Source organism: Sinocyclocheilus anshuiensis, unplaced genomic scaffold, assembly GCF_001515605.1.
Source record: "Sinocyclocheilus anshuiensis isolate Anshui unplaced genomic scaffold, SAMN03320099.WGS_v1.1 scaffold50, whole genome shotgun sequence".
Taxonomy (NCBI): Eukaryota; Metazoa; Chordata; class Actinopteri; order Cypriniformes; family Cyprinidae; genus Sinocyclocheilus; species Sinocyclocheilus anshuiensis.
Window position 1 is genome coordinate 1,890,368 of NW_015542382.1, and position 13,011 is coordinate 1,903,378.

The 13,011-nt window shown below is 35.5% G+C and overlaps 1 protein-coding gene across 1 annotated transcript in view; it reads left to right on the forward strand.

The window, feature by feature from the left end:
- The window catches only part of LOC107692681 (protein sidekick-1-like), a 231,304-nt gene that overhangs the window by 164,182 nt on the left and 54,111 nt on the right, over positions 1-13,011 (forward strand). Inside the window, exons 16-20 of the mRNA XM_016491846.1 lie at positions 496-643; positions 4,986-5,126; positions 8,292-8,473; positions 10,320-10,435; positions 10,697-10,892. Of these exons, the coding sequence (XP_016347332.1) occupies positions 496-643; positions 4,986-5,126; positions 8,292-8,473; positions 10,320-10,435; positions 10,697-10,892 (783 nt within the window). The remainder of the gene's footprint in view (positions 1-495; positions 644-4,985; positions 5,127-8,291; positions 8,474-10,319; positions 10,436-10,696; positions 10,893-13,011) is intronic.

Genomic DNA, 13,011 nt, shown 5'->3' on the forward strand with positions numbered 1-13,011 from the left:
GTTACCCCGAGTGGTGTATCACCTACCTGAACCTGCCTTGTTGTGTCTACAATAAATGTCATTATTGGAATCCTTGTAGTCCTCGTCGTCCTGCCTGCCTCCACACACCCGATTCCGTGACAGGTGCATAGGCAGAGGCACTTCTTTCAGGCTGAGGCTTATTCGTTTCATTTTTGGTGTGAAAATACCCTTACAGTTGCCAAAAATATAACTTTTGGGTTTTTTGTTATTAAAAAACAAATAAGCAAGCCCAGCCCAGATGACAAAAAGTAACACAAAAGTAAAATAATGCATTAGTTTCCATTAAAAGTAACTACGTAATGCAATTAGTTGCTTTTTCATGTAGTAAGTAACGCAATATTGCAATGCATTACGTTATTTTTCATGCATTATTTTCCATATGAACATTGTAATGTACTGTATGGTATGTGACCTGTTCAATAGTATGTTAAGATGTTAAGAAACTTAGTTTTGTCTGATTGTTGTTCTTGACAGATTCTCCATGGAAGGTCTACATGGATGATGTTAGTCCAGCACTAACTAGTTTGCTAGTAATTGGTCTAACGCCAGCAAGAACGTACCAGTTCAGAGTGTGTGCTGTCAATCAGGTGGGACGTGGACAGTACAGCACTGAGACCAACAGGTAAACAGTCACAGGCATCATAGCCTACTAGCTTAGCATATTGGAAAATGTTTAAGAAAAGCTTTATTGATAAGCTAGAACAAGATATCACGATAAATGATTTTGATCAGGCATTGAGGAAGGGAAACAGACCTTGTCTGACAATGTCATGGAACTGCAGATGTTACAGTAACTTGGCCATGCTAACAAGCTAAACTTTGTTTCCAACAAACTCAAAGTCCTTTGAATTTTGACTGTAGTAAGTTACATAGCCAGTCAAACAGATTGGAACTGGTAATTTTCGCCAACTCTTGCCATTTTTGTGTGTTCAACACACACACACACAACCTCAATCAGTTAGAGAGAATGTTATTATATGTGAGGACAAGATTTGAACCCTATCAAAAGAAAGGCTGATTGTAATTGAATTACATGAGAGCTTTCATCACTGGCTCTGATTGTGAGCCATTATGACACGGGCAGAAAAAAAAACCCATATCCAGGAACACTATGAAGGTGTGAGAAATAGCATTTCTCAAAGCCAATTCCACACGGTGAAAGAATGTCAAATAGAAACTTGGCTGGAGGGAAGGACACTTTAGCACATGCAGAGGCTACTGCATTTTGTGCTCTCTATTTTGTTTTGTGAATTTTTATTCGCTCATAAATTGGCACACATCACAATGACTGCATTCCAAATCGAATCAAATCGCTTAAAGAACTTTCAAAAAGTTCAAATGGCTATTTTTCAAGCCACAGGCATAAAGCTAATGCACATGCCAAGCACTCTTTGCTAAACGGCAGGAAGAAGGGCCTGCTCAATCATCAAGGACATGTTAAAAAAGCTTGTCATGCTGTTTCCTAGTTCTCAGCTTAGCTTTTATTTGAAGCAAGTCTCTATTAAACCAACATTGCCAGTTTATATTCAATAGTACCAGTTGAGTCAGAGACTCCCTTTTCTCTCATAATGACTTTGTGAAATGCTCAGCTGCTCAGGTTTAATTGGTGCTGAATTGGAAACATATACATATATATATATATATATATATATATATATATTTCTGAAGGATCATGTGAAACTGCAGACTGGAGAGTCTCTATATATGATTGTGTGATAAGTGTGATTTGATTATTTAGTCAGCATTTTATGTAATCAGTCAGTTTATCAAATTGTATTAATTGTCAGCCATAATTACAGTACTTTAGGCTCAACTTTGACATTTTATCAGTTGTCACGCAGTGAGAGCTGTTGACTGTATTCGTTCTTGTTCATTCTTGTTCACACACTTTATTTTGTTCTTTTGGATGGATGCAATGTGCACTGATTTATCTGTAACTGTACTATTGACATCAGCGTAATATGCAATATCTCAGCAAGTAAGTAAACCATGTCTGGGCTTGTTAACAACATTTTAAACAGATTTGCAACATGCAGAATCCATTAAGCAAACTTACTGGTGCAATTATAGAAACTCTGTCAAAGAAGACAGTACAATAACTAATGTGAGCTTGCTAACAGCTTAACTGACCTCATGAAAAAACAGGTATTGTACAATGTAATTAGTCCTGCTTTACATTAGGTGGTCTTAACTACTGTACTTACATTTAAATTAATAATTTTATACAATGCACTTATTGTGTACATACATTTTTTTTACATTGTGCTTATAATTAAAAAAATATATGCATGAAATTATATCTGTAATTAATTTCTGTAATTACATTTATAATTACACAGTTGACCCATCCCTTACACCTTAACCCACCCTTAAACCTACCCATACCACCAAACCTGTCCCTAACCTTATACCCACATCCCACCTCAATAGCAGCAAAAGTGTTTTACAATACAATATGAACACAATAAATACATTGAACTTATTTTTTGATGTAAGTATAGTAGTTACATCCACCTGACATAAAGTGGGACCATTAATTTTCTCAACGTATTTACTCTTAGTCCTGATGTCTAAAACAGAATTTTGGACCCATGTCTGGTATAAAAACAACCAATTTCATTGTTATTTTACTTTTAACTTAGCAGACAAAACTCAGTTTTAATTTACAAAAACAAAATGTCCTGTATGTGTTTTACATATTTTAGCTGATTCAAAAGTAGTGTTTAAATGCAATTAAAATCACCAGCTTTATGTGTATAACCACGTATCTTTCAAACTGAATGTTTAATTTAAAACACTCAGTTAAAACAAGAGGAAAAGACTGTGGAGAGTGAGACGGAGAAGATGAAGACGAACAGAAACACAAAAAATCAAATATTGATGGAGAGGGCACTTATTAAAATTTGAGCACCTATCTGCTTTGGCCTCGTTTCCAATTAATGTCAGGATCATCATCAGTTATATGAAAAATTTAAATCTCTATTTCTTTTATTCTTCTTATTCATTTTTTTGGCAAAGTACCATCAAAGGAAGAGTATAATTACGCACACAATATGTGCTCCAATCAGGACTGTTTCATGTCTAGAAGTATGTCCATAATTGGCACACCGCAAACAATGTCAATGTCAAACTTAACTTTTTTACTGATTTGTGTTGAATTTAACAAAAGCAAACTCAATGAGCCACTCAGCACTTAGCATTTTAATTTAATTTATAAACCACAATTAATGCCATGCACAGTAATGACAAAAACAATACAATAGAAATCTCCTCAATACCCAATCCAACCCCAACCCACCCCAAAAGAAACAAAGTGATAGACTAAAATAACTGCTTCTAAGCCTTTTAAATTGGTTTAGTATGATTATGATTTGTGTTGAATTTAACAAAAGCAAACTCAATGCGCCACTCAGCACTTAGCATTTTTATTTGCATTTAATTTATAAACAACAATTAATGCCATGCACAGTAATGACAAAAACAATACAATAGAAATCTCCTCAATACCCAATCCAACCCCAACCCACCCCAAAAGAAACAAAGTGATAGACTAAAATAACTGCTTCTAAGCCTTTTAAATTGGTTTAGTATGATTATTGTTTATTTGACAAAACATCAATCAGACTTAGCAACTTTCCTACGAGATTGCTTGCTTGAGGCACTTTAGGCCTTGCTCACTTAATCAAGCTAATAACCTTTAAACCGCAGATTAGAGCGAAGGATTGTTTATCGCCTGCTCTAGGGATCTACAGTCTCCAGAATCCTGCAGACAGACTTAGAGAGCTAAAGCCTATGGTATTGATCTAACTGAGAAATTAAAGAGTTCATTGATTTACACTAATGAGGTCAAACTAACAGATTTAGCATTGAATTGCTGATGTATCATTTTTGATATTGTTTGGATATGGTATGTGCTGAAATACTGAAATGCTCACTTGTTTACATTTTAATGCTTTATTTGTTCCCGTTTGGTTTGGTAAAAAAATGATATACATCACAGGAAACAAGAGGAGTTGAATTAGGGGTTTGTCAGCACTAGCCATGGTTTCTCTATATTCATTGTTGGCTGTCAACTAAAAATGCCACAAGGGTTCACATTTTCGCCTGTTTAACTCTTTGTAACCAGATTTGGGAACCAAACAATAGCCTTTCTAGGCTTTATTAAGTACATTTCTGTGACCGGATGCAGAATGTGCATTTTTAAAGGCAGTCATTTTCATTAAACTGCAAACATGCACTACTGTTCTAAGGTTTGGAGTCAGTAACATTGTTTAATGTTTTTGAAAGAAGTCTCTTATGCTCACCATGGCTGCAGTTATTTGATTAAAAAAATTGTAATATTTTTAATTATTATTATATATATATATATATATTTTTTTTTTTTTTTCAGTTTGAATACATTTTTTCAGCGTCTTTGTGAGCTTCTTACTGAGCCAAAAAGAAAACTGCTCAAGAAACAGAACTTATAATGAAAAGAAAGTTCAAAAGAACATCATTTATTTGAAATCGATTTATTTTGTACAATTAACATTACTATCACTTTTGATCAATTTAATGCATCCTTGTTGAATAAAAGTATTCATTTATTTCAAAAATGATAAAACTTTTGAAAAGCAGTTTATTCAACAGGCGGAAGGTGAAAATGTACTTGGTGATGACTCCTCAGTTTGGTCAGAAAGTTGTTTTTCCAGTGTTGTTTTGGACTTTTAAAGAGCCGGGTCAAGTTCAGGTTATTCCAGCGAACCCTGTTTACCCCAGCAGGGTCAGTTCTCAGTTACTCCTGCACTATAAAAGACCTTTCGCACAAACCAGAAAGATCCATTTCAATCTCTCCAGGACTAATGGATAAGCTCCCAAGGAAACTTTTAGTAACTATCGATGCCTCTGGGAGAAACTCCCAGATAAGACTCCAGGGTCTAAATATTTCTCTTTTATGATGTGATTCTCATGATGTTATCTCTCAGGCTAATGCTGCGTGAGGAACCACCCAGCGCGCCTCCAAAAAACATTGTGGCTAGTGGCCGTACCAACCAGAGCATCATGGTACAATGGCAGCCGCCCCCTGAACCACAGCTCAATGGAGTCCTGAGGGGCTATGTGCTCAGGTATGCTTTCATGTATGGCTTCAGAAATTTAGAATTTGTATAAAATAGATCTCTATACACACTCTTTTGTACACAATATTGAATTTTAATGCAATAAAAATGTCTTTACATTTTGGTATAGTGGTAACGCAACAGCACAGCTTAAAGGCATGGTCACATTTACTGCATTCACTGTACATTTACAGTAGGAACCCTGCAAAAGTTTTCCCCACGAAGATTACACATCAGCTGGACATTTAAATTCGCCACGTTGACCAACAGAAAACTGATTGGTTTGAAAGTGACTTTTGTTTAAGTTGTGCTTCATACAAAGTTACATTATTGATAATAGACAATGGATTTTTTTGATTTACGAAATATACAAAAATGGCTTAAATAGCGTTTTACATAGTAAAAATGGTTTTACATAGTGTCTAGCTTGTCATCCAAGCTGTTCTGAATACTTGATCAGATAGACTACCAGCTACTGGAGCTAAGGTTTACCTTTTAGCTGGTTAAAGCTCTTAGAGATTTGCAAAAAAACCTTAACTCCCATAAAGTCGGCATGAAATGGACATTCAGAAAAATTCATCTATTTTCTAAATGCATGCTATTGATCTTACTCTGAATGATTCATCTGTGTGTACTGTTAACAACTAATGAAAAAGTAGACCCCGCCCTACTTTTTTTTTTCACTAATCCATTACACTCATATGTACAAGATGTTGCTACTTCCATTACATTACGACTTTAAAGGGAAAGTCCACACAAAATGAAATTTCTGTCATCGTTTTCTCACCCTCATTTCATTCCAAACGTGTACAACTTACTTTCTTCTGTGGAACACAAAAATCTATTTTGAAGAATGCTGGTAACCAAACATTTTCAGTTCCCATTGATGTCCATTGTATGGACAAAAAATAAATTATATGTAATTGAAAACTGAAACAAGAAACAGATTTCTGGGAGTCGGAAATGCATACAGGTTTGGATCAATTCGACGGAGTCATTTTTGTGTGGACTATCCCTTTAAGATGGAATGACCTGGTTTTTCCACCAGATTTTCAAATTACATGTATTCAGTAGTAGATGAAATGAATTGTAGACAAGCTACTTTTGTTCAGAGCTGGGGAGATTACTTACAAATTGTGGTCCATTACTGATTCCAAATTACATAATAAAAATTGTAGTTAGTAACGTAATCCATTACATTTTGATTACTTTTTGACTACTTTTTGATTACTTTTAGATTACTTTTGACCCTACTCATTTATCACATTGATTTAAATAGGATAATCTTGTACCGTATTGATATAAAAGTACAAAGAATCAGAAAATATATTCCATTCACTGTAATTAACAACATGAAGTGCATTAAACATTTCGTTACGGTTTGCCAAACTGTGAAATGCCATGTAGCCACCTTCAAAACCGAAGACTTTCTGAATGTATATAAGCAGTAGGCTATTTAAGAAAGGAACATTAAAAAGATGAAAAAAAAGGAATAATTATAAATAATTTATTGCTGCTGTGTGAATAATATGTAATCATGTAATCAATAAAAAAGTAACTAGTCTAATCACGAGCAGAGATGGACAGTAGTGACGTATTTTTACTTTACTCAAGTAAATAAAAAAAGTATCTGTACTTTATCAGAGTGGTTTTCTTTGGAAAACTTTTACTTGACTACATTCTAAAGCATAATGTCATACTTTTTACTGCACTATATTTCATAAATAAAAGTTGTTGTTTTTTTACCTTTAATACTTAAGAACATTAAAAATGTAGTATTTTTTTTGTACTCAAGTAAAACTTTGAATTACTTTTACTTGAGTAAAAGTAAGAAAGTACTAGATTTCTTACTTGATTAAGTATTAAATGATATTTAATATGAAACTTAGTGCAGTAAAAAGTACAATATTATGCTTTGGAATGTTTTGAAGTAAACGTTTTCTAAAGAAAAACACTGATAAAGTACAGACTAGGGGTTGCACCGACTAGTCGACTAGTCGACTTCAGTGCTCTGCCATGACGCTTTAAGCTTGGATAAGAAACAGGATAAGAAATCTTTGAAGGACTTCCACATTTACGCTCCATTTCCAAACAGTTCAAATGACAAATAAATGCATACTCTGTGTGATTATATTACTGGATGCTCGAAATTGAACGGAAGAATGCACGTTTTAAACAACTTATTGTACAGGTAAGTTAATCGCCGTTCTAATCTAATGCGCTGCTGCACTGTAACGTACACACATAGGCTTCAGACAGTAGCGTGTACATCACTCGCACAGAGTCATTCAGGTCGGAAATTTATTGTCAACACTGTTCTGTGATTTCTCAATAAAATAGCTTAGAAACTGAAAAGTTCAAGCATATATTTCTTAATAACTAAATTCCACAGCTTCACTACTAGTAGAGAGACGCTGCCAGGTAGAATTAATTCACACACGCAATCGCTCTCACTAATGCATTCATATTAATGTAATCTTTAGTTTAGTTAGCTCTCAGCTACCGCTGATCATCATTTCATCTGATTTTTCTGTATCTGATTTAGAACGAGTAGAAATCTGTGAGAAATATAACGACCCAAAGACAAAATAACTGATAAAAGTGTGCTGTTATAGGAGCAACAGCCATGTGGGCAGTGCTGTGTCCTATGCCATAGCTGTGCACAAGGTGTTTATCACAGCTCCAGACTTATTTGTTCATTAATGACGTCATCAGCGACTAGTCGACTTCGACTCGACTTTCATCACATAAAAGTCGACTTAAAAAAATCAGAAGTCGTTCAACCCCTAGTACAGACACTTGAAAAGTTATTTTACAGCAGAGTAAAAATACTTCACTACTGTCCGCCTCTGATCACGAGTATTTTAAAATGTAATTGAATCAAATTACGAGTACCTAATTTTTGGTATCTGATTACGTAATCCAGATTACATGTAGTCAGTTACTATCCAGCTCTGTTAGCAACCATATAGCAATGTGCTGAAACTGATATTATATATTTTAAACACAATATTCTAGCATCGTAGCTGCGAGTTGTGCATGGGTAAGCGCCACTTTCATTTCCTACAAAAGATGCATCTAGTTGAAATTACGAGTGAGTGTGTTTGTGTTAAAGGTTCACAATCAACTTCCAAAAAAAACACATGATTCTCTTTCTCTCCCCCTCCCACTCAGGTACAGATTGGCAGGTCTGCCTGGTGAGTTTCAGCTGAAGAACATCACCAGTGCAGAGATTAATTATTGTCTGATTGGAGAGCTCATCATCTGGACGCAGTATGAGATCCAAGTGGCTGCCTACACTGGAGCGGGCCTGGGGGTATACAGCCAGTCTGTCACTGAGTACACGCTGCAAGGAGGTTAGACAATCCTCACACACACACACAGAAATAAACACAAACACAATGCCTCATCAGTCGGAGCAAACCCTTGATGTTTCAAATCTTTGAGGTTTGGGTCCAAAACACCGTCTTTCTCATTAAGCCACCGATATCATAAAAGATCTAGAGTAACCATGGGAACCGTAAAATCCATTAGCCGGCTTTACTGCACAGATCGGCCATCTGAAAGATTATTTCTATGAAGAGTAAATTTATGGACTCTGGACAAACACTGACCGTAGCCCATTAATTAATCTAATTTGCTTTATGTGCGTGAATTTGTGTGCGCACGCAAGGAAGTGTGGGGGTGTTCTGAGATCCTTCTGCTGTGATTATTCATATTATTTAACGTCAGTGTAATGATACTCCTGCAGAGATTAATAGAGACCCAGTGTCCGCAGAGCCTTCTTCTCGTAGAGACTGGAACAAATGCTTTTGTACACGTGGTTAGAGGCGGTTTTTATGTCCCAGTTCAGATTTCCGGACACACTAATGTAACCTTGTGCCGTTGTGTGATTGTGTTTGAAATGAAAAGGGCAGCAGGACGAATCGGAGTGCCCAATCCAATTGAGCGATAGCTAATCTGTACTCAACTCGCCAGGCCTGACCTTAAAGGGGCCATCTTAAGCACATTAAGTGTAAGCGGCCTTGAGTCTTTATGGAAATATGATCTCGTTCTTTCCACTTCCCGCTCAGGCCTGCTGCATAGCACCGATAGGCTACAAGAAAGGCTTTGAATACAAACTGTAGTTCATGTGTATTTGTATGTGATTATTGGTGCCACTGGGAACGATAATTTGAAAAATAGAGTACGTATGTGTGGAAACGGGGGTTTGGGTAAGGCGTTTAATTCCAAAATCCAGGTAGTCACAACGGATATAGTCTCGCTGAGCCAGACTTTTGACTGTTGTCTTATTTTTGGTCGGGTCCAAAAGCAGATTAGTACAAAGAAACAATGCCCAAATATTCAGTTCTAGTTATTAGTATTTAGTTTACTTCCTACTAAGTGCCTTATAGAGTATTTAAGCACTGTAAACTTTGGCTAATCCCGAGCAGTGTTATTTTAGTATTATTTTTATACTTTTACAGTATTTCTTAATATTTTGAATAAGATTTATTTTTTATATTTTCAGTCTTCATTTTAAATTTGGTTTAAGTTTTGTCTTAAGTTTTTTTTCCTTTTTAGCCTTAATTTATTTTGGTCATACTTTATTTTAAGGTCCAATTCTCGCTATTAACAAACCATTAACTACGACTTTTGCCTCAATAAACTCCATATTAATGTATATTATTATTAATGTATAATAATGTATAAGCAATTTTAGTACTTCAACTTATTTTATTTACAACACTTCTAATTTTTGCTAAAGGTTTTTAAGTTTTAATTTATCATGTAAAATTTACATCTTATTTTATTTCAGCTTTATTACTATTAACAAAAATGATTTTCTAAAATGAAAACTAATAGTTTTAGTTTTACATTTTATAGCAGTATTATTATAGCAATATTTTATAGTATTATTTTAGTATTATTAACAATTTTATAATACAATTGTTCACACACACTCACTTGTTTATTAAAATGCATTTAATAAATTCAATTTAAGATAAATTATTTTGTGGATAAAGTTCTACAAACAATCAGACGAATGAATGAATGAATGAATGAATGAATGAATGAATGTGCCATTCTAAACCACATGGTATACACATTAAAAATTAAAATCATTTTGAACTTTTAGGTTAAATTTAATAGCACACTTTGCAAAAATATGTTTGAACATTACCAAAATATTTCAGTGCTAAATTGTCTTCCACTCTGCAGTCCCTACAGCGCCCCCACAAGACGTGGATGCTGTTGCTCTCAACTCCACCACCATCAAATTCACCTGGACACCACCCCCCCAGCAGTTCATCAACGGCATCAACCAGGGATACAAGGTAGAGAGAGACAGATGTGAGAATGTGTGTTTGATTGTGTGTATGAGAGAAAGAGAGACGCATGTTCTGTTGGAGGTAAAAAAAATCAATTAAATTTGCCTGGCAGGTTTATTGTCTTCTGGGGTGTGTATGCATGATTGATTGGCTAAATGCCTGACAAAAACAGCAACTATAAATTTGAATTTGCGTAATTAAATCCTAGCAGTGTATTTTAATCACGTTTTGTGTATGTCTTATTGTTATTCCGTATCTCTCTCACAGCTGCTGGTGTGGCCCGAACACTGTCCGGAATGCATTACCATGGTGACCATTGCCCCTGAGTTCCACGGGTCACGTCACTATGGTTACGTTAGCAATTTAAGAAAGTTCACGTGGTATGAGACGGCAGTGCTATGCTTTACCACACCTGGCGATGGACCAGCTAGCACACCACAGCTCATCCAGACGCATGCTTACAGTGAGTACTCATACAAACACATGGATGCATTACAGGAATCACATCCACATTCAAGGAAAATTTGCTCACCCTCAGGCCATCCGCGATGTAGATGAGTTTGTTTCTTCATCGGAACAGATTTGGAGAAATTTAGTATTACATCACCAATGGATCCTCTGCAGCGAATGGGTGCCGTCAGAATGAGAGTCCAAACAGCTGATAAAAACACCACAATAATCCACAAGTAATCCACACCACTCCAGTCCATCAGCTAATTGTTTGTAATAAGTAAAAATCCATTATTAAGACATTTTTAACTATTTCTTCCAGATAAAATATGAGTCCTCTAATAATATAATATTGTTGTCTCTAGACGAAAAGTAGTCTCATCTGAACCAAGAGAGAAATATGCACAGATCAATCACCGTTTATAAGAGAAAACAGTCCAAAACAAGTTCTAAACAAATATGACGGTGGATTTTGATGTGAGAGGACAACAGAAGATCAACTTTTTTCACTGGAGGAAGCATTATTATGGATTATTTTGGCGAGAAGCGACGGTTTAAATTTAAAACTTCTTAACGATTGATTTGTTTCTTGCAAACACGCAGCTTTTCGCTTCACAAGATGTAAACTGATGGACTGAAGTTGTGTGGATTACTTGTGGATTATTGTGATGTTTTTATCAGCTGTTTGTACTCTCATTCTGACGGCACCCATTGACTGCAGAGGATCCATTGGTAAACAAGTGATGTAATGATACATTTCTCCAAATCTTTTCAGATGAAGAAACAATCTCATCTACATCTTGGGTGGCCGGAGTGTGAGTAAATTGTCAATAAATTTTCATTTTTGGGTGAACTATTCCTTTAAAGTTATAGCTCTCTCACTGTTTGTCAGAAATAGTATCATTTGACAATCATCTATTTTAGGAGAGAAAACAGTTGATACTTCAATAAAAAGCAACTGGGAGATCCATTAAGTCTCCTGAGCAATGAAAGAGCAACCTCTAAGCAATAAATGCGTCCTCTGGGATATAATGTTTTGCTTGCACTACTGACATGTAAAATCATATTTCACACTCTTGCAGATACCCACATACTCTTACAGACAGTCTGTCTGTATTTAATTGGAGACAATCGACTAACAGTATGCTCTTTACTTGAAAACTGTCCAGCAGGCTTTGAGAAAGAGATCTCTCAGCAAAAACAAGCTTGTTTGTTTGACATTCTAGCCACCAGAATCGATACGGAGGAGAAATTTGGCTCTTTCGCTATGCATGCCGCAATTTGCCACGTAATTGTGCTTTTTACATCGCCATTGATTAGTCTTTTCACTGAATATATATTGGCCAACCAAGTGCTGTTTTCACGTCACGCCACAGGCATGGAGAATCAGCCTTGACTAACCTGCAATTATTGAAGCAGGATCACTCCTGTTAGTCAGTGCTCATGTGCTCGCTATTGATTGTCCCACACATCGTGTGTGTGTACGTTTAGATATGTGTGCGAATGCACATGCAGCTGTTAACTGACAATGTAATTTTCATCAGATGATAACAGCATGTGGTCTTCTCTGCAATGTTGAGCCACAGGAGCTTGTTTCCCATGAATAGCTCAATCACACAAACAGGTTAGACACGAAAAACCCTTGAAACAAAGTGAATAAACATAGTTAATCTCTGAAAAACCTGCCAAAAACTATCCGTTAGCATTAGTGCACAGCAAATAAACATCAAATGTACCATTTTTGATAGATCCTATAAGTCTATTTCACACCTCCAAAAGTAATAGGTCACTGGTAAGACATCTGCTACAATATAATGAAATTATTATGAGTAATATTATTATGAATTACCTAATTAATGCAAGGATTGGTAATGTTATAGGTACTTGTGTTTTGTAGGGAATATTATGTACTTTTGTATGTATTGTTTATGAATCCAACATATTGTAAACCCACCTTGAGCCCGAAACAAATTTCCTCTTGGGGATAATAAAGTGTATTCCATTTCATTTTAAATGCTGGAATACTTTTGCTGACCAAGGTTGCATTTCTTTGATCCAAAATGCAGCAAAAAAAAAATAAAAAAGTAATGTTGTGACATATATATATATATATATATATATATATATATATA